General features: G+C 41.5%; 3 protein-coding genes and 1 non-coding gene across 6 annotated transcripts in view; 1 reads left to right on the forward strand and 3 right to left on the reverse strand.

The window, feature by feature from the left end:
- Nucleotides 1–14,758, reverse strand: part of LOC129820697 (DDB1- and CUL4-associated factor 6-like) — a 68,905-nt gene extending 54,147 nt beyond the window's left edge. For all 3 annotated transcript variants that reach the window (XR_008754228.1, XM_055877562.1, XM_055877560.1), the window contains exon 1: nt 13,771–14,758. Coding sequence is in view for 2 of the 3 variants with exons in the window: in XM_055877562.1 (XP_055733537.1) it covers nt 13,771–13,858 (88 nt within the window). In the remaining variant the exon portion in view is untranslated. The remainder of the gene's footprint in view (nt 1–13,770) is intronic.
- A 106-nt stretch (nt 14,759–14,864) lies between these two features.
- On the forward strand, nt 14,865–20,647 carry LOC129820701 (mitochondrial pyruvate carrier 2-like). Its single transcript, XM_055877567.1, has 5 exons — nt 14,865–15,385; nt 18,818–18,858; nt 18,973–19,057; nt 19,169–19,280; nt 19,539–20,647. Exons 1-5 carry the CDS (start codon nt 15,292–15,294, stop codon nt 19,594–19,596), a joined length of 390 nt encoding a protein of 129 aa, XP_055733542.1. The 5' UTR covers nt 14,865–15,291; the 3' UTR covers nt 19,597–20,647.
- A 3,059-nt stretch (nt 20,648–23,706) lies between these two features.
- Nucleotides 23,707–27,006, reverse strand: LOC129820700 (60S ribosomal protein L24). The gene is made up of 6 exons (XM_055877566.1): nt 26,920–27,006; nt 26,718–26,793; nt 26,474–26,584; nt 25,825–25,961; nt 25,415–25,478; nt 23,707–23,829 (listed from the first exon to the last, which is right to left on the reverse strand). Exons 1-6 carry the CDS (start codon nt 26,922–26,924, stop codon nt 23,749–23,751), a joined length of 474 nt encoding a protein of 157 aa, XP_055733541.1. The 5' UTR covers nt 26,925–27,006; the 3' UTR covers nt 23,707–23,748.
- Nucleotides 26,200–26,379, reverse strand: LOC129821632 (small nucleolar RNA SNORA23). Its single transcript, XR_008754388.1, has one exon. It is a non-coding gene; the product is annotated as a small nucleolar RNA SNORA23 (small nucleolar RNA).
- Nucleotides 27,007–27,021: the final 15 nt, after the last annotated feature.

Below are 27,021 nucleotides of genomic sequence, written 5' to 3' on the forward strand. Positions count from 1 at the left end.
TATGATGATTGAATTAGCATATTTAGCTGAAACCATGTAATTTGATCTCACTAAATCTCATGGGTGAAGAGGACTGTGCAAAATTGCCTTAAATGTTCTATGATTAGGCCTAACTCTCCCTTGAAGTATATTTCTGGCCTTTGTTGAGATTTATATTCCACAAATGGAATACTAGCCCTCCTTCCACAGTGCTAAACTTAGCCTCTTACTGGTGTGATTACATGCTAGGGTCTCTCCGGTCATTTGACAATGACAGCTCTACCAACACACCCAGCCTTGTCAAGCTAAATGTAGCGCTAAGCTAAATGCAGTGCTAGGCTAGCCCAATCCGTAAACCACCTGCCCCACACCTGGGCCTGCTAATCCTCACTCAAACACAACTCAATACAAATCACAGTTAGGTTAACTTGGCCACAGATAGAAAAGGCTAATTCAGCATACCAGTAGCCCCAGATAGCATGCATGGCATATAGCCTATAGCAGGGCTGTTCAATGACTGTTCAATGACTCCGCTATGCAATCTGGTTCCAGAGCTGGTCATGGGTGCACCTCAGCCACGCTCAAGGTCCTAAACGTCATCATAACCGCCATCGATAAGAGACATTACTGCGCAGCCGTATTCATCGACCTGCCCAAGGCTTTCGACTCTGTCAATCACCACATTCTTATCGGCAGACTCGACAGCCTTGGTTTCTCAAATGATTGCCTCGCCTGGTTTACCAACTACTTCTCTGATAGAGTTCAGTGTGTCAAATCGGAGGGCCTGTTGTCCGGACCTCTGGCAGTCTCTATGGGGGTGCCACAGGGTTCAATTCTCGGGCCGACTCTCTTCTCTGTATACATCAATGATGTTGCTCTTGCTGCTGGTGATTCTCTGATCCACCGCTACGCAGACAACACCATTCTGTATACTTCTGGCCCCTCTTTGGACACTGTGTTAATTAACCTCCAGACGAACTTCAATGCCATACAACTCTCCTTCCATGGCCTCCAACTGCTCTTAAAAGCAAGTAAAACTAAATGCATGTTATTCAATCGATCACTTCCCGCACCTGATCGCCCGTCCAGCATCACTACTCTGGATGGCTCTGACTTAGAATACGTGGACAACTACAAATACCTAGGTGTCTGGTTAGACTTTAAACTCTCCTTCCAGACTCACATTAAGCATCTCCAATCCAAAATTAAATCTAGAATCGGCTTTCTATATCGCAACAAAGCATCCTTCACTCATGCTGCCAAACATACCCTCGTAAAACTGACTATCTTACCGATCCTCGACTTCGGTGATGTCATCTATAAAATAACCTCCAACACTCTACTCAGCAAATTGGATGCAGTTTATCACAGTGCCATCCGTTTTGTCACCAAAGCCCCATACACTACCCACCATTGCGACCTGTTCGCTCTCGTTGGTTGGCCCTCGCTTCATACTCGTCGCCAAACCCACTGGCTACAGGTTATCTACAAGTCTCTGCTAGGTAAAGCCCCGCCTTATCTCAGCTCACTGGTCACCATAGCAGCACCCACTCGTAGCACGCAGGTATATCTCACTGTTCACCTCCAAAGCCAATTCCTCCTTTGGTCGTCTTTCCTTCCAGTTCTCTGCTGCCAATGACTGGAACGAACTGCAAAAATCTCTGAAGCTGGAGACTCATATCTCCCTCACTAGCTTTAAGCACCAGCTGTCAGAGCAGCTCACAGATCACTGCACCTGCACATAGCCCATCTGTAAACATCCCATCTATCTACCTACCTCTTCCCCATACTGTATTTATGTATCTTGCTCCTTTGCACCCCAGTATCTCTACTTGCACATTCATCTTCTGCACATCTACCATTCCAGTGTTTAATTGCTATATTGTAATTACTTCGCCACCATGGCCTATTTATTGCCTTAACTCCCTTATCTTACCTCGTTTGCACTCACAGTATATAGACTTTTTGTTTTATTTTGTTCTACTGTATTATTGATTGCTTTTTGTTTATTCCATGTGTAACTCTGTGTTGTTGTTTGTATCGAATTGTTATGCTTTATCTTGGCCAGGTTGCAGTTGCAAATGAGAACTTGTTCTCAACTAGCCTACCTGGTTAAATAAAGGTGAAATAAAAAATTTAAGTCAAGATCACAAAGGATACAATGAACATAGCTTTGTTGCTACGTGGTGGTTGATACTGTAGCTTTTCAAACATGTTGTAGGCCTAATTGTTATTTATCTTTGGGGAACAGAGGATTTGAAACCTGCAGAAGATCACACCTCTAGATGTCTCTTAAAGCAACTTCCTCACTACTGACTCACAGAGATCAGATTCGTGATAAAGCTTAACATACTAGATCAGCCTAAAGCTATGTCTCAATAGGAAATTTCAACATAACCAAATCTGCAGGCATTTGTAATTGGAAGGAAGTAGTACACTCCTCAGTCCTCACAGGGACAACTCCCTGATTCAACATGTCAGTCAGCCTAGTAGAGCTTGGTAAGTGTTTTTATAGCAATCAAACACCAAAGATCATATGCATCGTATTTCATAATCCTCTTGAAGGGTGAATAACAAAATGGCAGTAAGATTCTATGGAGCTTGATTACTATTTTCCACCAGCAAGTGTGACATCACACAATGAAACACATAAAAGAACACAGTGGACATAGTTGAAATCCATGTTAGCTGAGGGCAACACAACAGATGGGAGTGGAAATTACATAGCCTACCATAAGCACAGAACATTGAAAACATTGAATTCGATTTTCTAATGAGAAAATAGCCTAGGCATATAAAAACAATGTCATGTTTTATCACGGCATCATAGCTTTTTGTGAAGGAAAAAGTAAAAGCCTTGAGCAGTTTCAAGTCAGTGTCCTCTTAGTTAAGTGCACATAACCAGTACCCAAACTACCAGAGAAACACCAGTGTAGTCCTGGCCCACACACTTGGAATGCCAGTCAGTGTAATGGAGAGCCAACCCCAGGAAGAGTGGCGTGTAGGAGAAGACAGCTGAAGGTTTGTAAAACAACCACTACGGAGCTGCAGGCAATGAAGAAATATCAGGAGGAAAAGGGATTACATGTTGTCATTATAGTAACAGTGGACCGTTATGGTCATTTTGACTTTTATGATCCCATAACTGAACCGTAGCCTCTGTCATATGCCTACTGTTTACTCTTAAGATCATGTAGTCTGGTGTTCCATACTCATAAGACTCTGTTCCTTGCAGGCACTGCAGCTGTTGAAAGAGACTAGGTTATCTTCTCTAGACCAGTGGTTCCCAAAAGGGGGTACTGCAGGGTAATAATATAATGTGTGTATGTATATAATATTATTTACTTATAAATAAATAGATGTGCTAGTAACAACAGATTCAACAAATTTGGCCAAGGAGTTCATGGAACAAGTTGAGGGTGCAATAAAATACAATGTAATATTACTTATTTATAATATTGGCTACCCTTAGATACAACTGGGAGGTTCACAGGAATCCACTGTACTCCAATGATCCAGTTGTCAACTCAATACTTCTTGTATTCCCACAAAAAACATTCATAAACATAAATGCACTTTAAATCGAAGCATTAAAAACGTCAAAATTGTCCTTCTGTCCCATGACTAAATGTGTAGAATTACAGGAAATTACCTTGAACACTATAACATTTCCTCTCCGATACAAAGAGGGGGGCCTTTAAAATGTTATTTCCCAGGGCCCAAGACTTGGTAGTCCAGCCATGCGTTGCAGCAGTCATTTTTAAACTCCTTGTATGCCACACAGTGGCGGTTCTAGCTTGTATGGCTCCCTGGGCGAACCCCCACTTCAGCGCCAAAAAAAAAAAAAAAAAAAACACCATTCTGCACTGACTAATTTTTATTCAGACATTTGGAACAACAAATAAATTATCAAAACACTTAAAACTATATAAATATAAAAAATATATACAAAAATAAGACTCATAAATATCAAAAATAATTAACAAAGACAAATAGAAACAAATGTGTTGATTTGGCACTCGAGCACCAATACATTACCCATCCCCCAACACTGTCAAACAAGAGTCAAGACTAAACCAATTCACCTTGGTGGTGTGCAGACTGGTTTTATATTATTCTTAATGATTTCGTACAAACCAGAATTTTTTTTTTAATCAATTTGTCTGTGAAACTATATATATTCACAGTATTATGAATGAATTGTGGTTTATTTGGTAACATTTCTTAGTGTGACTGATTTAACCAATTGCATTAGTACTGTTCAAAGTTACAGGTGCGCTATTTGATAGAATCTCCCGCTCCCCCTACCTTGAGCTTCCAGTGGGGAGACCTGATGTCAACCTACCCCCACCCCCATCTGAGTGGGAGACCTTCCCAGACAGTAGCCAGCCTAGCTCAAAAACTAGAATCAGGGCGCCCACTCCTACAAGATTAATTGACCCACAGTCCCACACAGTGACATGATATCATTGACGTGACGTGCAAATAAGCGATAGAAAACCGATCGTGCAAATGTCACCATTCCGATTGTTTTTGTGCGGGCCCACCGTGCCGCCCCCGGCAAGATGCCGACCTGGGTGGCTGCCAATGTCGCCTGTACCTAAATCCGTCACCGATACCATTTTTTAATCGCACTCTAAAAGTCTGAGTTGTGTTCTGATTTTGAGGGGGTCCCTGATGAATTTGCTATCACAAAAGTGGTCTCCTGCCAGTACAATTCCCACTTAAGCAGATTCATTTTAAAGTCTCTCTGAGTTATATTTTGAGTAGCCCATTTGCCCCGAATCAATGGATTATTTTCCAGTGAGTCAAAGAAAACAAACAGCATTGCCAGTGCCTTTGGCTGTGGGCTTTTCTTACGGAATCCTCCAATATGTGCTCATGTTGTGTCTCAATTAAACCTGTCACCCATGAAACGTAACTGAGATGAATGGAGAGCCGTGTCTGGGCGGAAGGAAGCAATGATGATGTTTGTGCTGTAGTTCTGTGAAATCCAGCAGGGTGTCAAAGATTATGATCAATTATTCAATTCCTGGCCCCGTCCCACACACACACACACACACACACAGAGCAGAGCAGAGCAGAGGACTGGATGGGTAGGAGGGAGAGTTAATGTGTATGGGGTCTACTGCATGTGTTGAATGTTCTATCTGTTTATATTTACATTTAAGTCATTTAGCAGACGCTCTTATCCAGAGCGACTTACAAGTACATACATTCATACTTTTTTTATATCAACACCAGACTGAGCGCTGCATTGTTGGTTAGGGGCTCGTAAGAAAGCATCATTGTAAGGTCTACACCTGGTGTATTTGGCGCATGTGACTAATAACATTTGATACTGAAAAAAAAGAATGGGTTTGAAAATACACAAGCCACCATGGCCCCTATTTGTATTTATTATGGATCCCAATTAGCTGCTGTATGGGGTCTTCCTCATTCATTAAGGACATGACAGATTTTTTAAAGTTACTTCAAACTGATTTTAAACATGAGCATAAATTCTTTAGAATCGCCCATCCTCTAACAGATGCCAGAACCCAGTGGGAGATAAACATTGGAAACTTGTCTAAGAAATGAAAAGAGAGACAGAAAGAGAGCATTTTACCTGTCTGGATGTTAGTAATTGCACACAGTTCAAGTTCAGCAATGGTTTTATGTTAAGTGTTTACATTGTTTCTTGCCCTGAAATGCCAAGGTTTGCTAGTCAGACAGAAGGATGTCTTCAATCATAATAAAATCATATTTACTAATTCAGGGCTTTAAAAAAAAAAAGCTAGGAGTGAGATTTGCTCTGTGAATTTCATAACCCCTAGACAGGGGACTGGGTTTGGCTTCCCGGGAAGATTTTACTGTTTAAAGTTCATTTCCTGTAATTCTACAATAACAAAATCAAATTGTATTGGTCACATACACATGGTTAGCAGATGTTAATGCGAGTGTAGCGAAATGCTTGTGCTTCTGGTTCTGACAGCGCAGTAATATCTAACAAGTGATCTAACTACTTAATACACACAAATCTAAAAAGGGGTAAATGAGAATATGTACATAAGAATATATGGATGAGTGATGGCCGAGCGGCAAAGGCAAGGTGCAATAGATGGTATAAAATACAGTATATAAACATGAGTAATGTAAGATATGTAAACATTATTAAAGTGGCATTGTTTGATGTGACTAGTCTGGGTTGGAGCCCCCCCTTGGGTTGTGCCGTGGCGGAGATCTTTGTGAGCTATACTCGGCCTTGTCTCAGGATGGTAAGTTGGTGGTTGAAGATATCCCTCTAGTGGTGTGGGGGCTGCACTTTGGCAAAGTGGGTGGGGTTATATCCTGCCTGTTTGGCCCTGTCCGGGGGTATCATCGGATGGGGCCATAGTGTCTCCTGACCCCTCCTGTCTCAGCCTCCAGTATTTATGCTGCATTAGTTTGTGTCGCGGGGCTAGGGTCAGTCTGTTATATCTGGAGTATTTCTCCTGTCTTATCCGGTGTCCTGTGTGAATTTAAGCATGCTCTCTCTAATTCTCTCTTTCTTTCTTTCTCTCTCTCGGAGGACCTGAGCCCTAGGACCATGCCTCAGGACTACCTGGCATGATGACTCCTTGCTGTCCCCAGTCCACCTGGCCGTGCTGCTGCTCCAGTTTCAACTGTTCTGCCTGTGGCTATGGAACCCGGACCTGTTCACCGGACGTGCTACCTGTCCCAGACCTGCTGTTTTCAACTCTCTAGAGGCCGCAGGAGCGGTAGAGATACTCTTGATGATCGGCTATGAAAAGCCAACTGACATTTACTCCTGAGGTGCTGACTTGCTGCACCCTCGACAACTACTGTGATTATTATTATTTGACCATGCTGGTCATTTATGAACATTTGAACATCTTGGCCATGTTCTGTTATAATCTCCACCCGGCACAGCCAGATGAGGACTGGCCACCCCTCATAGCCTGGTTCCTCTCTAGGTTTCTTCCTAGGTTTTTGCCTTTCTAGGGAGTTTTTCCTAGCCACCGCTTCTACACCTGCATTGCTTGCTGTTTGGGGTTTTAGGCTGGGTTTCTGTACAGAACTTTCATATATCAGCTGATGTAAGAAGGGCTATATAAATACATTTGATTTGATAGTGATCCATTTATTAAAGTGCCAGTGATTGGGTCTCCATGTAGGCAGCAGCCTCTGAGTTAGTGATTGCTGTTTAGCAGTCTGATGGCCTTGAGATCGGAGACTGAAAAACAGCTTCTGTCCCAGCTTTGATGCACCTGTACTGACCTCGCCTTCTGGATGGTAGCGGTGTGAACAGGCAGTGGCTCGGGTGGTTGTTGTCTTTGATTATCTTTTTTGCCTTCCTGTGACATCGGGTGCTATAGGTGTCATGGAGGGCAGGTAGTTTGCCCCTGGTGATGCGTTGTGCAGACCGCACCACCCTCAGGAGAGCCTTGCGGTTGAGGGCGGATCAGTTTCCATACTAGGCTGTGATACAGCCGACAGGATACTCTCGATAGTGGATCTGTAAAAGTTAGTCAGTGTTTTGGATGACAAGCCACATTTCTTCAGCCTCCTGAGTTGAAGAGGCGCTGTTGCGCATTCTTCACCACACTGTGTGTGGGTGGACCATGTCAGTTTGTATTTTGACATGGCTTAGGCATATGAGCACGGTAAAAAAAAAAAAAAAAAAAAAAAAAAAAAAAAAAAAATCCAAACAGGTCAGGTGTATTTCCGGATGCTTTTAACATTAAATTAACACAAAATTTGACAACTTTGTTACTTTGAGATTTTTGAGGGATGAAATTGAACATATGCTAATTAATCCCCCCACACTTCATTCAGACAGTAATTAAATGAGGCAGGTAAATGCTAGAAAAATAAACTAAATGAGTAATCATTAGGTGGATAAGGAATAACAACTTCACCACATTGTCCTAGGCTATATGGACAATAGGAGAAATATTTAATTTCACACTGATTTTCTGATTATTATTATTAATATACAAATTAACATTAATGAACATTATTCACATTGCAATATTGCATTATATTATACATCCCATCATATCAAATTGGGGGAAAAAGTTGTATTATCAGTTCATTAATTGTATAGCCTAACAAATTCAAGAATGATTAACAATAAATAGTTGTAATCAAATTAAAATGTTGATGCATAATAATGAGTTCATTACCTGAATGCATCTCTATGGCCTAGGCGTTAACAAAATGTTCATACAAATACAGTCGTGTGAAAAAGTTTGGGCACCCCTGACAATTTCCATGATTTCCATTTATAAATAATTGGGTGTTTGGATCAGCGATTTCATTTTGATCTATCAAATAACTGATGGACACAGTAATATTTCAGTAGTCAAATTATGTTTATTGGATTAACAGAAAATGTTCAATATGCATCAAAACAAAATTAGACAGGTGCATAAATTTGGGCACCCTAATAGAAAAATCACATCAATATTTAGTAGAGCCTCATTTTGCTAAAATAACAGTCTCTAGACACTTCCCATAGCCTCTAATGAGTGTCTGGATTCTGGATGAAGGTATTTTGGACCATTCCTCCTTACAAAACATCTCCAGTTCAGTTAGGTTTGATGGTTGCCGAGCATGGACAGCCCGCTTCAAATCATCCCACAGAATCTCAATGATATTCAGGTCTGGGATGGCCATTCCAGAACATTGTACTTGTTCCTCTGCATAAATGCCCGGGTAGATTTTGAGCAGTGTTTTGGGTCGTTGTCTTGTTGAAATATCCAGCGCCGGCGTAACTTCAACTTTGTGACCGATTTTTCAACATTATTCCCAAGAATCTGCTGATATTGAGTGGAATCCATGCGACCCTCAACTTTAACAAGATTCCCAGTACCGGCACTGGCCCCAAAGCATGATGGAACCCACACCAAATTTTACTGTGGGTAGCAAGTGTTTTTCTTGGAACGCTGTGTTCTTTTGCCGCCATGCATAATGTCCCTTGTTATGACCAAATAACTCAATCTTTGTTTCATCAGTCCACAGCACCTTATTCCAAAATGAAGCTGGCTTGTCCAAATGTACGTTTGCATACCTCAAGCGACTCTGTGGCGTGTGTGCAGAAAAGGCTTCTTCCGCATCCCATACAGCTTCTCCTTGTGCAAAGTGCGCTGAATTGTTGAACGATGCACAGTGACACCATCTGCAGCAAGATGATGTTGTAGGTCTTTGGAGGTGGTCTGTGGGCTGTTTTTGACCGTTCACCATCCTTCGCCTCGCCGATATTTTACTTGGCCTGCCACTTCTGGCCTTAACAAGAACTGTGCCTGTGGTCTTCCATTTCCTCACTATGTTCCTCACAGTGGACACTGACAGCTTAAATCTCTGCGATAGCTTTTTGTAGCCTTCCTCTAAACCATAATGTTGAACAATCTTTGTTTTCAGGTCATTTGAGAATTGTTTTGAGGCCCCAATGTTGCCACTTCAGAGGAGAGTCAAAGAGAACAACAACTTGCAATTGGCCACCTTAAATACCCTTTCTCATGATTGGATGCACTTGTCTATGAAGTTCAAGAGTTAATAAGCTCACCAAACCAATTGTGTGTTCCAATTAATCACTGCTAAGTAGTTACAGGTATTCAAATTAACAGAATGACAAGGGTGCCCACATTTTTGCATAGCCTATTTTTCACATCTGATTTAATTTCATACAACTTAATATTGCTACACTAAAAATCTTTGTCTGGACAATACCCCAGTACTCAGCTTTTATTAGAAAATGAATGGCATGCCACTGTGATCATTTTCTGTGACGACAGAGTAAATTATTATGCAGCCTCAGAGGGGTGCCCAAACGTTTTCATAGGACTGTATGATTAGGCCTCTCATTGACCCTCTTTCTACAAGGCCTAGTCTATCAAGTTAGGTCTGCCAAATTAATGTAGCATTGGGAAAATATATACATAAATCCAGCCATATAGAGTATAACCTTTCATCATCATCAACAACAAAAAATGTTGTTTATAACATGCACAATTAGAAGCATCAATCTATATAGATCAAGCTTGCCTAAATTCGAGCCCAGTAACTTTGCTCACCGCATCCTCCTTCGATTGTCTCGTCTGGCTGCCACGAAATGCCCCCACCTGCTGATCTGTGTGCGTGCCACTGGCGATGTACTTTACTGGACATGCTAGCTGTTCTCGGCGGCGCATCATCACTTCAAACAAATTCCGGCGTGGTGTTATTGGTTGGCCTATTGCTACTGGTTGTACCGGTAAAATGTAAGTTAGTTATGAATCACAAATCACCATACAGCTGACACACTTCATTAATCATTTTGACTTCAATTTGGTTGTTGAAAATACTATCAGCTTGCACTGCGTCTTTGCTGATGAATGCCCTGATCTCTGGCCAGTCAATTGGTTAAATGACATTGTTATTTCGTCTATTAATCGCTTCTAATAGATTTGAAAATGTTGCAATAACCATGAATTTAACCAAATGTTTGTTTATAATTAGGGACGTCCCACGTTTAACCCGGACACAAATAGTAGGAATTTGCGCCGTCTTCAGCCACGACCGCATGAGAGAGAAGTTACACACTAAACTAAAAAATAAAAATGTTGATGCATGCCAGCAAAGCTACTACCCAACAATAAACAATACATGAATTTCACTATAACAGTGACAAACAGTGCCCACAAACTGTTAGGGCCTACATAAAGATGTTCCAACAGCAGAGTCCCAACACCTTACCATCAGCGGATCCTTGTCTGACAGCTAAACAGTTCACTCAGCCTCATTTACTGTCTTTTTAAAAAACATAGCTGAAATGGCTGACTTGCTTAAACAAATGTGGTTTCTACTGACAATTAAAATTTACAAATATGGCATAAGGGGACGGCGATAAGAGGCAATCCGTAATTTCGATTAAGACATGAGCGAGCTAGGATGGACAGAGTAAATATAAATATTTCTTCAGCACTTCTAAAATGTACAGCAACAGAATTCAGAACATGGGCCGTTCTTACAGTATTCTCCCTGTACAACAAGTCAAAACTGTAGGATAAATAAAGGGGGCATATACATCAGACAATGAAAGCTCTTATAGTATTCAATTATGACATTTCTTTAAAGCAGGCTACATGTGCACAACCAAGTCAGAACAGTAGGCTAAATGAGGGTGAGGCACATGGGCTACTAACAGCTTACTACAGAACATACACTTAGTATGACTTTCTTAGCTACAGTATACATATCTCCCTGGCATATTACCTCATTTATGCAAGACGTTTTTGGACTCAGCTTGTTGTGCAGGAAAGTGACACGGCGGTCCTTCATGGGCAAATTTTGTCATCAAACTTTCCTCAAAGTCTGGCATTCTCTGGATTGATGGTGCTTTCAAGACAACTGGGAACTCGGGGGAAAAAAACAGGGTTGAATCATGACGTCAGTGATCTTCAGGTCAGAGCTCTAGAAAGAGGCCAGAGGTCCCGACTTCGAATTCTGAGTGTGATGACCGTTCAAAACATATTTTCCCAGTCAGAGCTTGTTTAGTTTCCGAGTTCCCGGTTGTCTTGAACGCACTGAAGTCTGAGATTTCCTAGTTGTTTTGAACGCAATAGAAGTCATGTTGGATTGACAGCATGGCTATTGTTGAATGTGTATCCGTTTAAGCTTAGAAAAGAGACCCTAAAACCCAGACTTGGACCACACACCCACTCCACTGAATAGCAGGCTAGTGATTACTTAGTTAGCCAATGATAACTTCCAAAACAGCTCTTTTTGAATTTGTTGTGTAATGTTTATGTCCAATGGCCGATGAGCACCGATACTTTTTATCTATAATTTCTCTTGATATGACAAGGATTGAAAAGTATTTGCCAGTAGATTGTCAGCTTGATTCATGATGATGACTGCTAGCTTGCTAGCTAAGATTTTGAAAGTTTGATGTTGGCATGATCAGTCCAATCAAAGCAATGGTAGATAACATTTACATTACATTTAAGTCATTTAGCAGACGCTCTTATCCAGAGCGACTTACAAGTACATACATTCATACTTTTTTGTACTGGCCCCCCGTGGGAAACAAACCCACAACCCTGGCGTTGCAAGCGCCATGCTCTACCAACTGAGCTACACGGGACCGTGTGATAACGTGATTTGGCGTCAACTTATCTGTGGCCAATGACCTTGAGCCTTCTTGGATGGGCACTTCTACTGTAACTCTATGGCAGCACCCAAGGGGCTTGAATTTTCAAGCTCTCCCCTAGATTTTTCGGTTATAGTGTCCCCATGAGTGGCTCCTAAGTCACTGCATCACTACAGATCCAGGTTGTTTCACAACCGGCCATGATCGGGAGTCCGATAGGGCGGCGCACAATTGGCCCAGCTTTGTCCGGTTTAGGCCGTCATTGTAAACAAGAATTTGTTCCTAACTGACTTGCCTAGTTAAATAAATAAAGGTTACATTTAAAAAAATGAGTGACAGAATACTGAGCTAGGCTTAACACTGCATTTTGGAACGGCCTTACTCAAGAAATAAAAATAAAAAAAGAGACCATGTTTGTATAAGACTTTATTAACTCCATTATTATTATTATTTTACTACATTGTTTGCAAACTGATATGTGACACGTATTAATGCCAATGACCCCACCAAACTTCCCTGCTAAAACATACTGTAGGTCTGTCTGCTGCCTTTTCGTTAACACAGCCTAAATGCCAATCACCAAACGAGGGGACTAAACAAATATGGATTAAATCGACATCAGTACATGCTGTCAAAAGGCTGCATTCTGCAATAGAGAGTAACAGCAAAATAATGTTGTTGACAAAATCTCTCCATTCGGCTCCTCTCATCTTGAGGGGCTTTTTCTTTAAAACGCGCATCCAATCACCTTGATTCATTACATAACTAGACCAATCATATGCTTTAATGTGCCGCGGTTCCCAGTGCTGTTGCAAGACAGGCCAATAATAATAATAATAATAATAATAATAATATAGGTTCCGCTCGTGATGTTATTAAATTGCAAGTGTCGATGCTCCGATTTCTAAACAATTTGCAGCACAGTTAAAAGGTTAACGCAATGAATATACTGGATTAATTAGAAAAATAAAACCACTACTTTTCGATGTGTGTGATAAGATGTGTCGAGTGAGCGTGATAAAGGGCTCAAATGCGTGTGTCTCTAGGCTACTGCGTGAGATTTGGCAGCTCTACTAATTTCATTAGCAATTGGGCAAATTGCAATAATCAAAACTCCGGATGACTAGGCCTGAAACTCGTTCTCTATTTCTGCAGAAACACCGTCTTAAAATAACCAGCCATTATTCTTGATTTTGTAAGGACAAAGGGTAGACTAGACAGCAGGTGCATATAGACATTTCCGCAAGCTACAACTTGTAACCTATGTGAGGAAAGAATTGGTCAATCAAACATCAAAATAGGATATTTAAATTCACAAATGAAATGTAACCACAGTTATTTTAATAACCTCCACTTTCACCAAAGGGAACTGGCACAAATCAGCAATTGTGCTAGTTAGCTATAGCTACCTAAAAAGGCATTGCTAGCTTGCTGTGGCAAGAGGGGTATTGTTACAAAATAGCAAGCTGCCCACGCGGAAAGGCAAGCAATAATTGCAAAGAAACAAATCAACGCCAATGGTGTCTGAAGTGGGGAAACAAGTTCGCTGCATTGTTGTCAGCTTGTATTTCACATGTTAGTAATCTAATCGAAAACATAGCTAACTAACTGGTCGACGTTCACTGTAGCTGTGTGTGTTATTGCTAATTATTTTGGACACAGGCAGGAGCTCTTACCTAAGTAGTTGATCCTGACAGCATTCGGGTCATTATATCCAATGGAACGCTTGTTAACATCCCAAACCAGGTTACCAGAGCAGGACATAATGCTCGAACCTGCTTTTATTTAAAAATACCATTGAAATACAGTTGTAAACCCTTCTTCTGACTATCGCCTTTTGATGTTGTTCTCTGCGTGGCCGTTTCGACGTAGCTAGCTAACTAGAAGCCAACGTTAGCATGCGTGCTAAGCTATATACAGCTAGCTATGTTTATCGCCCCCTCTTCATTTTGCAGCCTCTCTTCGGTCGCTTTATTCCTCTGATGTTATTTGGGTGGCTCTACTTCTCTCTCTTGTTGTGTCGAACTCCCTGGTTGAAACAACGATGGTGTGCGGGGCGTTCTATGCGTTCTATTTCTATGCTCGATAATATTAATCGAGACCGTCAACATTGCAGCAGTATGACGCAGCCTGCAAGGAGTAGACAAAGTCAGTACAGTATGATGATAGACAGAAACTGCTCTCCAATTGAAATCGCCGTTCACACTTGTAGGTGATGTCATGGCGACGTTGCCTAGCTAAGCACATGAGCAGAAGTACGTATAACCACATATAGAACAAGGTTTAGTTATAAACAACATATGGGATAACGGTCGACTTTCGCCGAACTGCGCATGTACAGGCCGTCAATTCAAAGGCACTCATTCGATATAAAATTGTTTTTGACAAATTAAAACGTGTCAGTTTGTCACTATCACGAGGTTGGAGTAATACCATGTTTAACTACTGAAGACATCGGCTCGAATCTAGGATTTGCCTTTCGATTTCGAGAAAATGAACAACTATGGAATATTTTTCACTTCTCCAACGCAAAACCCCGACTTGGTCTTTCTAGTCTGTTTCACAAGCGTTCCCGGAAGTCTCGCGATGTTGCTACTCTGGGTTTAGAAACTTCAGACTCTTTAACAATTTGTTGACAATCCAGTTGAGGATAGTATATATCATATAGTTATAATTGCGCGATGCTGTAGTAAAGTGGCATCATTAATACTGGATTATGTAGACAGATGAACAAATGGTAGAGTCTGGTAGAACCCGTCTCTATCTGCTGTCGCTAAATGGATGGCCCTGGACTCTGGTACACCAATCACGTTCGGAGGATTGGCCCAAATACACCAATAGGAATTAGGAGCGTCTTGTTGTGGTACTGTGCTAGATAGGTTGCGCTGTGAAGAAAAGTCACCACCTTGTTAAAGCTCTCAAATCAAGGCCACCAGGAATGAGCACTGTTGTAGCATAGCAGGCTAGCTACATGCCAATAGGTTTGCATTAGAAGGTCGAAAGTAGGACAGCGCCTTTGACATTTTTCCGAACCGTTTTATGACTACATTGCTGCACATTTTAGATATAGGGCAATACCAATACTCAAGTGTCAAAGTCGAACTAATTTACCTTCGTAGCTACGTATTTAGCAAGCTAGCTAGCTTGCTAGGTCAGGTGTAGTTAACGTTAGACAACAACATTAGCCTTTTGCAAACATGGCTGCGATGAGAGTTTCCTATCACAAACTTCTGGATAAAATCGGGCTAATGTTACCAGCAAAATTGAGACCTCTCTACAATCACCCTGCAGGTAATGTAAATGCTATTAGACTGTAGCAGCCAGCGTTAGCCATAGCTTATCAGCAACTAGCGTGCGTCTAGACCAAATTGAGGACGGTTCACATTAGTGACCGCTGTTGTTGCTGAAGTGGCCTTGGTTTAGTTAGTGAATGATGTCAAAATCCCTTCCTAGATATTTTGATGTGTAACCAATATTTTATTATCTAATCTCGCTACTCTGTGTTTTTAACCCAAACAAATGTGTCATGGCGGCGCCTCAATCTGTAAAGAGATGCCACAACAATTGTGCAGATTAGTTATCCCATTGAGTACTGTGCAGTCAATGATACACAGTAGCTGGCTACATGAGCGTGGTTGCAGGCATAGACCTCATTGGTTGCAAGTGGTCGCGTGGAGCTTTGTGTGTGTGAGAGGATTGCCTGGAATGCAGTATCTTTTCGAATGGAAACTAAGCATAGCAATTTCATTTTCAGCATTTTCATGGTTCATTACAGAATAAGTAGTTGCATGTTTTTAGGAAATCAATGTTGAGAGTGAACTGCTTGTAAACATTTGCAGTCTTTGAACACTCCTACACCAGTAAATTTAGCTACAGCCTTTGTAACATTTGTCCTTGAAAAATACGTTGTCCTTTCTATAACCTGTATATATCTTGTAAGAGGACAGACTCTCAATTCTGCACAGGTGATAGGATGTGTTATTCGTCAAAGTCCCATACGTTTGTGCTTAGGGGTGTTTTATTAATGATGCCAAATATCACTATTTGTAGTATTTAATGCAGTGTACTACAGATAACTGACAAAATAAAGGACATATTGGTCATTTAGGGATCCAAAGTAAGCAGGTGTGGTTCCTGAGATATTTAAGCAAATAAAATATTCCATCCTGCTTAGGGTCATGTATAAAAATGCCCAGTTGCTACCATGGCTAGAAGAACAGATCTCACCAACTTTGAAAGAGGGGTCTCAAATGAGCATAGGGGGTTTTAAAGTGTGTGTGTCAGTCACCAGATCTCAATCCAATTGAACACTTATGGGAGATTCTGGAGTGGTGCCTGAGACAGCATTTTGCACCACCATCAACAAAACACCAAATTATGGAATTTCTTGTGGAAGAATGGTGTTGCATTCCTCCCAAGAGTTCCAGACACAATCCATGCTAAGGTGCATTGATGCGGCTCAGGGTGGCCCCTATTAAGACACTTAGTTTGTGTTTCCTTTATTTTGGCAGTTACACGTATGTGCCTTTGGCAGAAAAAATATGTGATTGGCCAAACCTGTAACGCTGGTCAAACCTGTTGCATAGCATCCTATGTAGGCCTACAGGTAATTGCCAAAATAAACTAAACACTTGAGTAAATAAGGGATACAAAGTATATTGAAAACAGGTGCTTCCACACAGGTGTGGTTCCTGAGTTAATTAAGCCATTAACATCCCATCATGCTTAGGGTCGTGTATAATAATAATACCATGATGGCCATTAACTTGGCTGCTTTTAGACAGGCAGCCAGCCCAATTTGGATCTTTTTCACTAATTGGTATTTTGACCCATCAAATCTGCTCTGAAAAATATCTGATGTAATTGGTCAAAAGAGCAATTAGTGGAACAAATTACAGAAATGGGCTGCCTGTTTAAACGCAGCCAAGGGAGCATAGCGGGTTTAAAGTGTGTGTCGGTCTGCCTGTCACCAGATCTAAACCCAATTGAACACTTATGGAAGATTCTGGAGTGGCGTCAGATCCCTTTTTCCACCACAATCAACAAAAAAACAAATGATGGCATTTTTTGAATGGTGTCGCATTGCATTCCTTAATGCTCAAATAATGTGTGTGTGTTATCCATTTTGGAATACTGACTGTCCAAACAGCAAGGGACCAAATTTGATTTGTGTGTGTTCAGACAGCAGTCATTTGCTGGCATGGCTACACTACTTGTCATAATAATGACGGGTGTGTGTGCAGTGGTGTAGGCTGATCGGTGGTGGTGCTCGTGCTTCCTATCACTCAGAAGTTATGTAGCAAGCTAAGGCGACGACAATGCCTGTCATGGACGTTTCGCAGTTACTTAGAATTGTTAAAACCACTTTTATAGCCTCAAATGATAAGATAATCCAACTTTCAAAACAAGTAGGTTTTAGCTCGCCACAGCAGTCAACTAGCTAGGTAGGTACAAAATGGTGACAATAGACATGGCAGCTCTGTTTCTAGCTCCTATGGTAGCTGTTTCTTTCTAACACATTCACTCTTTTGTTTGTGAACAATTAACAAGCTAGTTAGCTACCACATTCTTGTAAAACTGTCAACAGAACTAGCAAGCAGCACGATATGCCAAATAAGTCTAGAAACCATCGGATTTGACCGTTCAGAAAGTCGCATGGACAGGAATCAGATTTATACCTGACTTCAAACTGCCTACATAGGTGGTTTGAAATGTGTGTTGAAGTATCTGATTCCGTGTGCTTTTTAGCTGTTCAGACTGTAGGAAAAAGGACAGATTAGAATCGGATATGCAAAAAAAATAGGACTTGAGTCACTTCAAACTGCTAATGTGAACGTGGCATTAGATTGGGGCACTAGCTGACAGCCAACCCTTGTTTTTACATCTATTCTTGTTGGTAAAAATATGTGGAGAAAAAATAATTAGCCTAATGCTTGAATTGTAACTTTTTAAATTGTTGTAAGACAATGATTGCTGGCTAGGAGGACTAATGCCCTGATTTTATTCTTGTTGACTTATCACTGCATGAACTCTTCCTGTATAGTCAATAATGTTTATCTTTCAATGCAGACTAAAGTTCAGACTAAAGTTGTCAGCGCTCTATCATTGCTATTGGAGAACAGAACACAGCTACAAGGGAAGAAAGTTTTGACCACATGAGGGGTGGTGCCCAACTTCCTGCAAAATGATTGGTTAAAATGGAGTTATCTTACCTCCTCCTCATTGTGCAGCTGGAGCCAAGTGTTTTCTGGTGGAGATGGTAGATTAGATTCAGAGCAGACAATGGTGTTCTTAGCGTATTGCATGTGGAAGCTTGTTGTCCACGCCAGGGTTCTCCCCAAAGAAGGGCACTGTGCCATGGTGTGGACTGGCTGCACCACTATGTATAAAAAAAAAAATTTTTTTTTTACTTTTTGTTATCATTTAAGGCCATTTTTTTTGCTCTAGCTTACAGGTGTTTTAAAAAAACAAATCTCTGAGTATCATCTTATTCATGGAGTGTGAGATGTTACTTAGGAGAGGTCATTTAGCCTTATTTGGTTACCAATGGGATAGATGGCAGAACAATGAGAATAGTTTAGGCCTACCCATCCACAAGCATCACTCATATTAAGTGTTTAAGATTTCCCTGCCCTGAACTGAGAATTTGCTGAGAATCGTCTGATATTTTATAATCTGTTCTGTAATCAATTTTCTCATGGATTGCGTCTTCTCTAATTCCAGGTCCAAAGACTATTTTCTTCTGGGCCCCGATGTTCAAATGGGTAAGGGCTGAATTTGCTAAGCTCGAGCTATTGCCTTATCTAAATGTAAACATGTTTGAAGGCATTGTCTAATGAAACAAATTTCAAGTCCCATGCCTCTCCTCATCTCTATAGGGTCTGGTCGGTGCTGGCCTGGCAGATATGAGTCGACCAGCTGAGAAACTGAGCATGTCCCAGTCTGCTGTACTGACAGCCACAGGTATAGTGGAGTTCCTATATTATTCAGTGAGTGACAGGTATAGTGTAAATTAATCCTTCAGTCAAATAAACAACTTCACTCATTGACTAATCACTTTTCCCACTTTCTCAGGTCTGACTTGGTCCAGATACTCTTTGGTCATCATTCCAAAGAACTGGAACCTCTTTGCTGTCAATTTATTTGTGGGTAGTGCTGGAATATCCCAGCTCTACAGGATCTTCCAGTAAGTGAACCTCTCTTGGAGTGCAGAAATAGAATGAAGACCTGACGTATAGATTTGGCTTCGCCATAAACAGCCACAATACATTTTTCTGTCCTTTGTAAGTTCTTTAGGAATCAACCCGGAGGCTCATAAACTGTTTTACTTTTTCTTATGTTTAGCTTTTTTTTCCTTTACGTATAAGGGCAAATGTATTTGAATAAATGTACATAAACCTCAAGTTTATTTTCCTCTCTTCCCTTATCCCCTTTCACAATACAGGTATGAACAAGGGAAGAAGGCACTAGCAAAGGAGGAGGCTGCCTCAGCAGAGTCTTGAATTATGTCACCAGTCCATCTCCATGGACCGTAAGGGAGCTAATCACTGGCACAAACCCAGTCCCTCCATCCCTCTTCCATCCTCACTCAATTTTACAGTAGAAAAAAAACTGTTTCCTTGCTGTAGATCATGTAATTTGCCTGTATTTCTTCAGGGTTATCATGGCATATTAACCCTTACCAAAACACTCAAATGTTTGTCATCTACGCACAAGATGTAGTATTTTTAAGTTTTACTCAATGCAACAAATTGTATGACTATGCTCTCAAATGTATAATTTTTAATATGTTCGTGATTAATGTTTAGCATCCACTTTTTGGGAAGTGTTACTTTTTTTTCCGTTATTTTTTTGAGTAGTCATCATTCCTAATGGAGTGGTTTCCAAACAAGGAAGGTCTTGGATCTGTGATGACTGTGGTTAAAAAGAATGTCTCCCCAAATTAACAAAATTAGATGTCACATTCATCCCACATGCTTATTCAACTATTTTCATCAATCATTTTGTTAACTATTTCTATATCTGTAGGATGATTAAACAGTACATGCATACCATGTGACTGTTCCTTCCACGTGTTGTAAATGCTTTAACCAATAAATCAGGTTAAAAACATTTCATATAGCTTTTAACTATAGACTTTCAAATGCCAATAGTAATAGGAAATCACCACCCTTTTCCCCCGATCATTAGGAAGAACCTTTTGGTAATGTGTCCTATGTGTTGCATTCTTGGGGGCTGAATCTAGCGTGGTACTTGGACCCAAGAAGGACAACCTGTATTGGCCCTGTAGTCAAGGTCCTCGTCTCGTAATGGTTGGTTCTCAGTAGTTGGGAGACACAATCTGTTAGTGTAACTAGATGAGAATTTAAAAAGTAATTTTGTTCATTGATCTCTGACATTTTATAGCAATAACTGGCAAATTACAGTGGTCCATAATGCACTGAAACATGAACAGGCACTTATGTATGTCGAGGTTATCTTAAGTGTCTGTATGAAATGGATATGCCCTTATTTGTTCTAACTGTTGAATTAAAAATCTTGGCATATTCTGAAGCAGTTTCATTCCTGAGAAGAAAGTGTATGATAAAGATTGTTTGGATAGGGAGAGTGAGTATGCAGAATCTCTTGAGTTGAAAATGTGTTTGGACCTGACTTGTGACTTGGCACAAGTGTCCCACAAGGGTGGGAACCAACTGAAACATTCATGCCTCTACATAATTAGCTTTTTCATTTTTTTTATTTTTATACTTGTTCTTCAAACTAGACCATTATACTGTGAGAAACAGTTTTACATGCTAAAAATTGGATCAAAAATAAGAAAAATACAAAGTTAACACTTGATTGGTCCACCTTGGTATATGTAACACCTTTTCAACATGTCACTAAGGCTGTGTTTACACAGGCAGCCCAATTCTGATATTTTTATCCACTAATTGGTCTTCTGACTGATCACAGATCTTTTTCAGTGCTGATCTGATTTGTAAAAAGTTCTGAATTGGGCTGCTTGTGCAAATGCAGCCTGTGCTTTACGATAACCAAGACAACTAAAGTGCCAGTAGAAGCAGTGTTAAGGAAAAACTCCACAGGAGGAAGAAACCTCGGAACCAGAGAGATCCATACTCCCCTGGCTGTACTAGGTGGAAGTTGAGTCTTAACACCAACTAAGTCAGACAGTTGACACTAGACCCACTCCAATTTGCATAGCGCCCCAACAGAACACGCAATCTCAATTGCACTCCACGCAATCTCAATTGCACTCCACACTGCCCTCACCCACCTAGATAAGAGGAATACCTAAGCATTGACTACAACTCGGTATTCAACACCATTGTCCCCTCCAAGCTCATCACCATGCTTAGGACCCTGGGACTGAACACCTCCCTCTACAACTGGATCCTGGACTTCCTGATGGGCCGACCCCAGGTGGTGAGGGTAGGCAACATTATCTCCGCCACGCTGACCCTCAACACGGTGCTACATGAAAATGGGGGGGGGGGGCACACACCCACATCGACGGGGCTGGAGTGGAGCGGGTCGAGAGCTTCAAGTTCCTTGGTGTCCATATCACTAATAACATAAAATGGTCCACACACACATGCAGGGTCGTGAAGACAGCGCCTCTTCCCCCTCTCGAGGTTGAAAAGGTTTGGCATGAGCCATCAAAAAGTCCTACAGCTGTACCATTGAGAGCATCTTGACTGGCTGCATCACTACTTGATATAGCAATAGCACCGCCCTCGATCGCATGGCGCTACAGAGGGTGGTGTGGATAGCCCAGTATATCACTGGGGTCGAGCTCGGTGCCATCCAGGACCTCTATATCAGGCGGTGTGAAAGGCCCGGAAAAGCATTAGATCATATGTTCTCTGCTTCCGCACAGCAAGCACTACTGGTGCAACAAGTCTAACACCAACATTCTCCTGAACAGCTTCTATCCCCATCCCGTTAGACTGCTAAATAACTAACAAAATGGCTACATGGACTGAGTTGACCTTTGTATTGTTTTCTTATATTTGCAGTCTCTACACACACTAATACTCCAACACACATACACTCACACATAAATGTATACTGACTCACATACATGCTGCTGCCTAGCCACCTTCCCCTATACATACAGTATTCACAGCCCTTGACTTTTCCCGACTTTTCCCACATTTTGTGTTAGATTGAATTTAAAATGGATTAAATTGTGATTGTCACTGGCCTACACACAATACACCATAATGTCAAAGTGGATTTTTTTAAAACAAATTAATAAAAATGAAAAGCTGAAATGTTTTGAGTCAATAAGTATTCAATCCATTTAATGGCAAGCCTAAAGTTCAGGAGTAAAAAAAAATCACTTAAGTTACATGGACTTATGTTTAACATGATTTTTGAATGACTACCTCATCTCTGTACCCCACAAATAAAATGAACTGTAAGGTCTTCAGTTGAGCAGTGTATTTCAAACAGATTTAACCACAAAGACCAGGGAGGTTTTCCAATGTCTCGTGAAGAAGTGCACCCATTGGTAGATAGGTAAAAAAGAAAAAATACTGACATTGAATATCCATTTGAGCATAGTGAAGTTAATTACACTTTGGATGCTGTATCAATACACCCAGTCACTACAAAGATACAGGCGTCATTCCTAACTCAGTTGGAGAAAGAAACCGCTCAGGGATTTCACCTGGAGGCCAAAGGCGAATTTAAAACTGTTAGTTGATTGGCTGTGATAGGAGAAACCAGATAGCGGCTCAACATTGTAGTTACTCCACAATACTAACCTAATTAACAGAGTGAAAAGGAAACCTGAACAGAATAAAAAAATATTCCAAAACATGCATCCTGTTATGTGTATGCTTATAAATTGTTAAGGACTGGGGAGTTAATGAAAAAACTGAACGGAGCCAAGCACAGGCAAAATCCTTGATGAAAACCTGGTTGTCTTCTGTCCACCAGACACTGGGAGAAGAATTCACCTTTCAGTATGACAACCTAAAACACAAGGCCAAATCTACACAGGCGTGTTGCTTACCAAGAACACAGCGAATGTTCACGAGTGGCCGAGTTACAGTACTGACTTAAATCTACGACAAGACTTGTAAATGGCTGTCTAGCAACGATCAACCACCAATTTTACTGCGCTTGAAGAGCTGAGAGACTTTAATAAAAACACGTTTTCACTTTGTCATTATGAGGCAGTGTGTAGATGGGTGACTTACATTAATCTTGAATTCAGGATGTAACAAAATGTTGAGTAAGTCAAGCGGTATAAATACTTTCTGAAGGCACTATCTACCTCGTTGATCCAGTATCCCTAGACATTATAAATCGTACTCCAACCGTCCCTGTATTTAGTATGCTTACTTTGTGTTCTTATTTGTATAGCTTGTGTTTTTGTTCTACCTTATTTTTTAGTATTACATGGTTATTGATGACTGCATTGTTGGGCTTAGTGCTTGCAAGAAAGGCTTTTCACTGTACTTGTGCACGTGACATCGAAACATAAAACACTGGTAAGGAAACAGTTGAGGGTGTATGACCGTACCAGTTCAGACAACTGTCAATTACACAAATATAGAAAACAAAAGCATCGACAAACAAGAGATCACAGCCCAAACATCTTTGTTTACCAATAAAGTTTATTTCACAACCAACAAAACGGTTTAGCGTTTTCCTCCAACGCGAGGTGCATTGACCTTCATTTGCTTTGCCACCTTGGGTTTGGGTGCAGCCTTGGCAGGGGCCTACAGAGGGAGACAAAGTACTCATAGATTAGACAAAGTACTAACCACCCGTGGAATCCCAATTCAGTACCCGACCACAGTGCTAGGGTTATGCAGTTAATCACAGCTCTTGATAAACCACTTGGTACCATTAGAATGCCAAGCATAAATTAAAACCATAGGTGCCATTTATGGCAGATGTTCAGCAATACGAGGTGTCCAAGAACAGCAATGTGAAGCAAATATATTTTATTTAACTCGGCAAGTCACTTCAGACCAAATTCTTATTTTACAATAATGGCCTACCACGGCAAAACCTAACCTGTACGACACTGGACCAATTGTGCACCGCCCTATGGGACTCCCGATCACAGCAAGTTGTGATACAGCCCGGGATCGAACCAGGGTCCTTAGTGATGCCTCTAGCACAGATGCAGTGCCTTAGACCGCTGCCCCACTCGGGAGCAGAGAGTGATGCAATTGAGTGCGTAAAGAGCCATTTCCCATTCCCTCTTCTGCAACATGACTGCTGTGGAGAACGTGCAGCATCTTGCTATACGGTCAGTTGCGGAAGTCGACCCAACACTGCCATTTATTTATTATTTTTCTATTTTTATCCCCTTTTCTCCCCAATTTTCGTGGTATCCAATCGCTAGTAATTACTATCTTGTCTCATCGCTACAACTCCCGTACGGGCTCGGGAGAGACGAAGGTCGAAAGCCATGCGTCCTCCGAAGCACAACCCAACCAAGCCGCACTGCTTCTTAACACAGCGCGCCTCCAACCCGGAAACCAAACGCACCAATGTGTCGGAGGAAACACCGTGCACCTGGTCCCCTTGGCTGGCGCGCACTGCGCCCGGCCCGCCACAGGAGTCGCTGGAGCGCGATGAGACAAGGATATCCCTACCGGCCAAACCCTCCCTAACCCGGACGACGCTAGGCCAATTGTGCGTCACCCCACGGACCCCCCGGTCACGGCCGGCTGCGACAGAGCCTGGGCGCGAACCCAGAGACTCTGGTGGCGCAGCTAGCACTGCGATGCAGTGCCCTAGACCACTGCGCCACCCGGGAGGCCAATACTGCCAATTTGTAAGCCAAAGTGTACCTTTAAAGGGGCAATGAGCAGTTGAAACACTTACACCCTACCCTGCCCGTTTCAGTAAAAAGCTGAGGGATGGGCTGAAAAAAATGCAACAACTAAAATTCAGACCTATGGATGCAAGGACTGACCATCCATGATATCACAATTATAGTTAACCATGTTGAGGCTGTATAGTGTTTTACATACACTTTTTTACCAAAATTAGAGTAAAATTTCATATTTTAGGTTCTGATTAGGTACGGCAGTTAAACTACGCTCATGCGACATAAGTGATATTCAAGAAATAAATGAGAACATTCATTTATAAGTACAAAATTGTATGTAGCAATTGCTGATTGTCCCTTTAAAAATGTAGAAATCTGAATTTCACAGATACATGAAAAAAGAGAAACCTTGCTGTGTTTAATAAATGCAGGTCATAAAGGTTTCTTACTTTCTGACAGGCTTCTGAACAATCAGATTCACACCGTCATATAAACACATATCTATATATCTATCTTACCTTAGCACCAGCGGCAGATGGCTTCTTGGTTGTCTGCTTTGCCTTCTTGGCCTCCTTGGCAGCTCTGAAGACCAGAATGATATAAATTAGGCCCATTCCACACAAGCAAAACAAGACACTGGAGTCCAGACTGCAGAAATAACAAGTGATGAGTAAATAAAACCTGACTGACAATTCACCGTTCCATCTCACATTTAAAACAGTCTCACAGTAAGGTGACAGTGTCACAGTGTGAACAGCAGCTAAATGTGCTTCGCATGTCAAACTTGACAGAAACGTACTTTTTAAACACCACACAATAAGAGCCCCACAGCAGTACAGTTCACTTATTTGGCACCAACATGCCAGCCATTGCCATTTTACATCTAAAGAAACGTTTCTGGTGAAGCGTGGTTGAGTCGGGTCCTCACCTGATGGCTTGCTCACGCTGGGCCTTGCGGACCTCAGGCTTCTGGTTCCTCTTGGCCATGATCTCAGCCAGGGAGGCGCCGGTGATGGCCCTCTGGAACTTCACAGCACGACGTGTGCGCTTCTTCGTCACCTCTTCCTGTTAGCACAGGAAATAGACAACATGCAGTCAGGAACATCATGACCACATTCAGGATCAGTTATGGGCAGTTTGGTAGTGTTGATGAGTATCAATAGGCACAACACAGGAGAAATACAGACATTTAAGTGTCACTCGTGTAGCTGAACTAGACCTATATGAAAACTCATTGACAGTAACAATCACACAGATGTATTCACATTACTGCAAACCACTAACATCTTTCTCACATATAAAGGTTTGTAGGAGAGTATGGAGGCTGACCAGTGGTAAGGAGTCAAAGACTTCACAGAGCCAGTACTATGATCTCCAGTGGCTCTATGGCCACAGGTGTGTGGAGTGAGCACTGCCGACAAGCTGTAAGACACAGCCTGGCGACGGTACATAACGCAGATGACAACCACGCACACGTCACACCCGCAGCCAAAAACAAAAAGGCACATCATGTCTTAACTAAGGTTATATTATCTGCGTTTGGGGCGGAATATTACAATAACTAGCTAGGTACTTACAGATTGGCCCTTCTTGTGTTTGCGCCTGTACAGCACAGTCCAGTTGATCTGTCTGGGGTTCCTCTTAGCCAGGAAGGCAGACTCACACTTAGCATTCAGGAACTGGAAAACCTGGGAAAGACAGAGTGTGTTTTAAACTACACATTAGTGAGATGTAGCATATTATTATTATTGCGGTTAACCGTGAGAAACCAAACCCTACTAAATCGCATTAGAGGAAGGAAGAGTAGCCATATCGCCGTACCTTTCCGTCTATCCTGGCGTATCGGACGCCATGGCCGGGGTATATTTTATACCCGCTGAAACTGCACAGCTCGACCCTGTAGCGGATTAAGATAAATCATGAATAGATGATCAACGTGTACTTGTGTAAAAAAAGTCTTTTTTATTGGTAAAAGTGTTAATTTAAACATTTGATGGCAATAGATATTATTCCGTTAACTCACTTCATGATGGCTGAGGAGGACACAAAACCGGAAAGAAAGATGGCGGAAACGGAAACGAAGTTATAGGTGAGATTTCATAATTATTTATTTTAAAAATCTATG

Source organism: Salvelinus fontinalis, chromosome 23 (assembly GCF_029448725.1).
Source record: "Salvelinus fontinalis isolate EN_2023a chromosome 23, ASM2944872v1, whole genome shotgun sequence".
In the NCBI taxonomy this organism is placed as follows: Eukaryota; Metazoa; Chordata; class Actinopteri; order Salmoniformes; family Salmonidae; genus Salvelinus; species Salvelinus fontinalis.

What these genes read in the sequence shown, in the direction of transcription:
- LOC129820701 (XM_055877567.1), top strand. Translation starts at nt 15,292, where the DNA reads ATGGCTGCGATGAGAGTTTCCTATCACAAACTTCTGGATAAAATCGGG. An exon ending in TCTCTACAATCACCCTGCAG is followed by an intron (nt 15,386 to 18,817) that starts GTAATGTAAATG and finishes CTCTAATTCCAG; the next exon opens with GTCCAAAGACTATTTTCTTC. An exon ending in TGCTGTACTGACAGCCACAG is followed by an intron (nt 19,058 to 19,168) that starts GTATAGTGGAGT and finishes CCACTTTCTCAG; the next exon opens with GTCTGACTTGGTCCAGATAC.
- LOC129820700 (XM_055877566.1), bottom strand. An exon ending in AACACAAGAAGGGCCAATCT is followed by an intron (nt 25,962 to 26,473) that starts GTAAGTACCTAG and finishes CTGTGCTAACAG; the next exon opens with GAAGAGGTGACGAAGAAGCG. An exon ending in CATCTGCCGCTGGTGCTAAG is followed by an intron (nt 23,830 to 25,414) that starts GTAAGATAGATA and finishes CTCCCTCTGTAG; the next exon opens with GCCCCTGCCAAGGCTGCACC.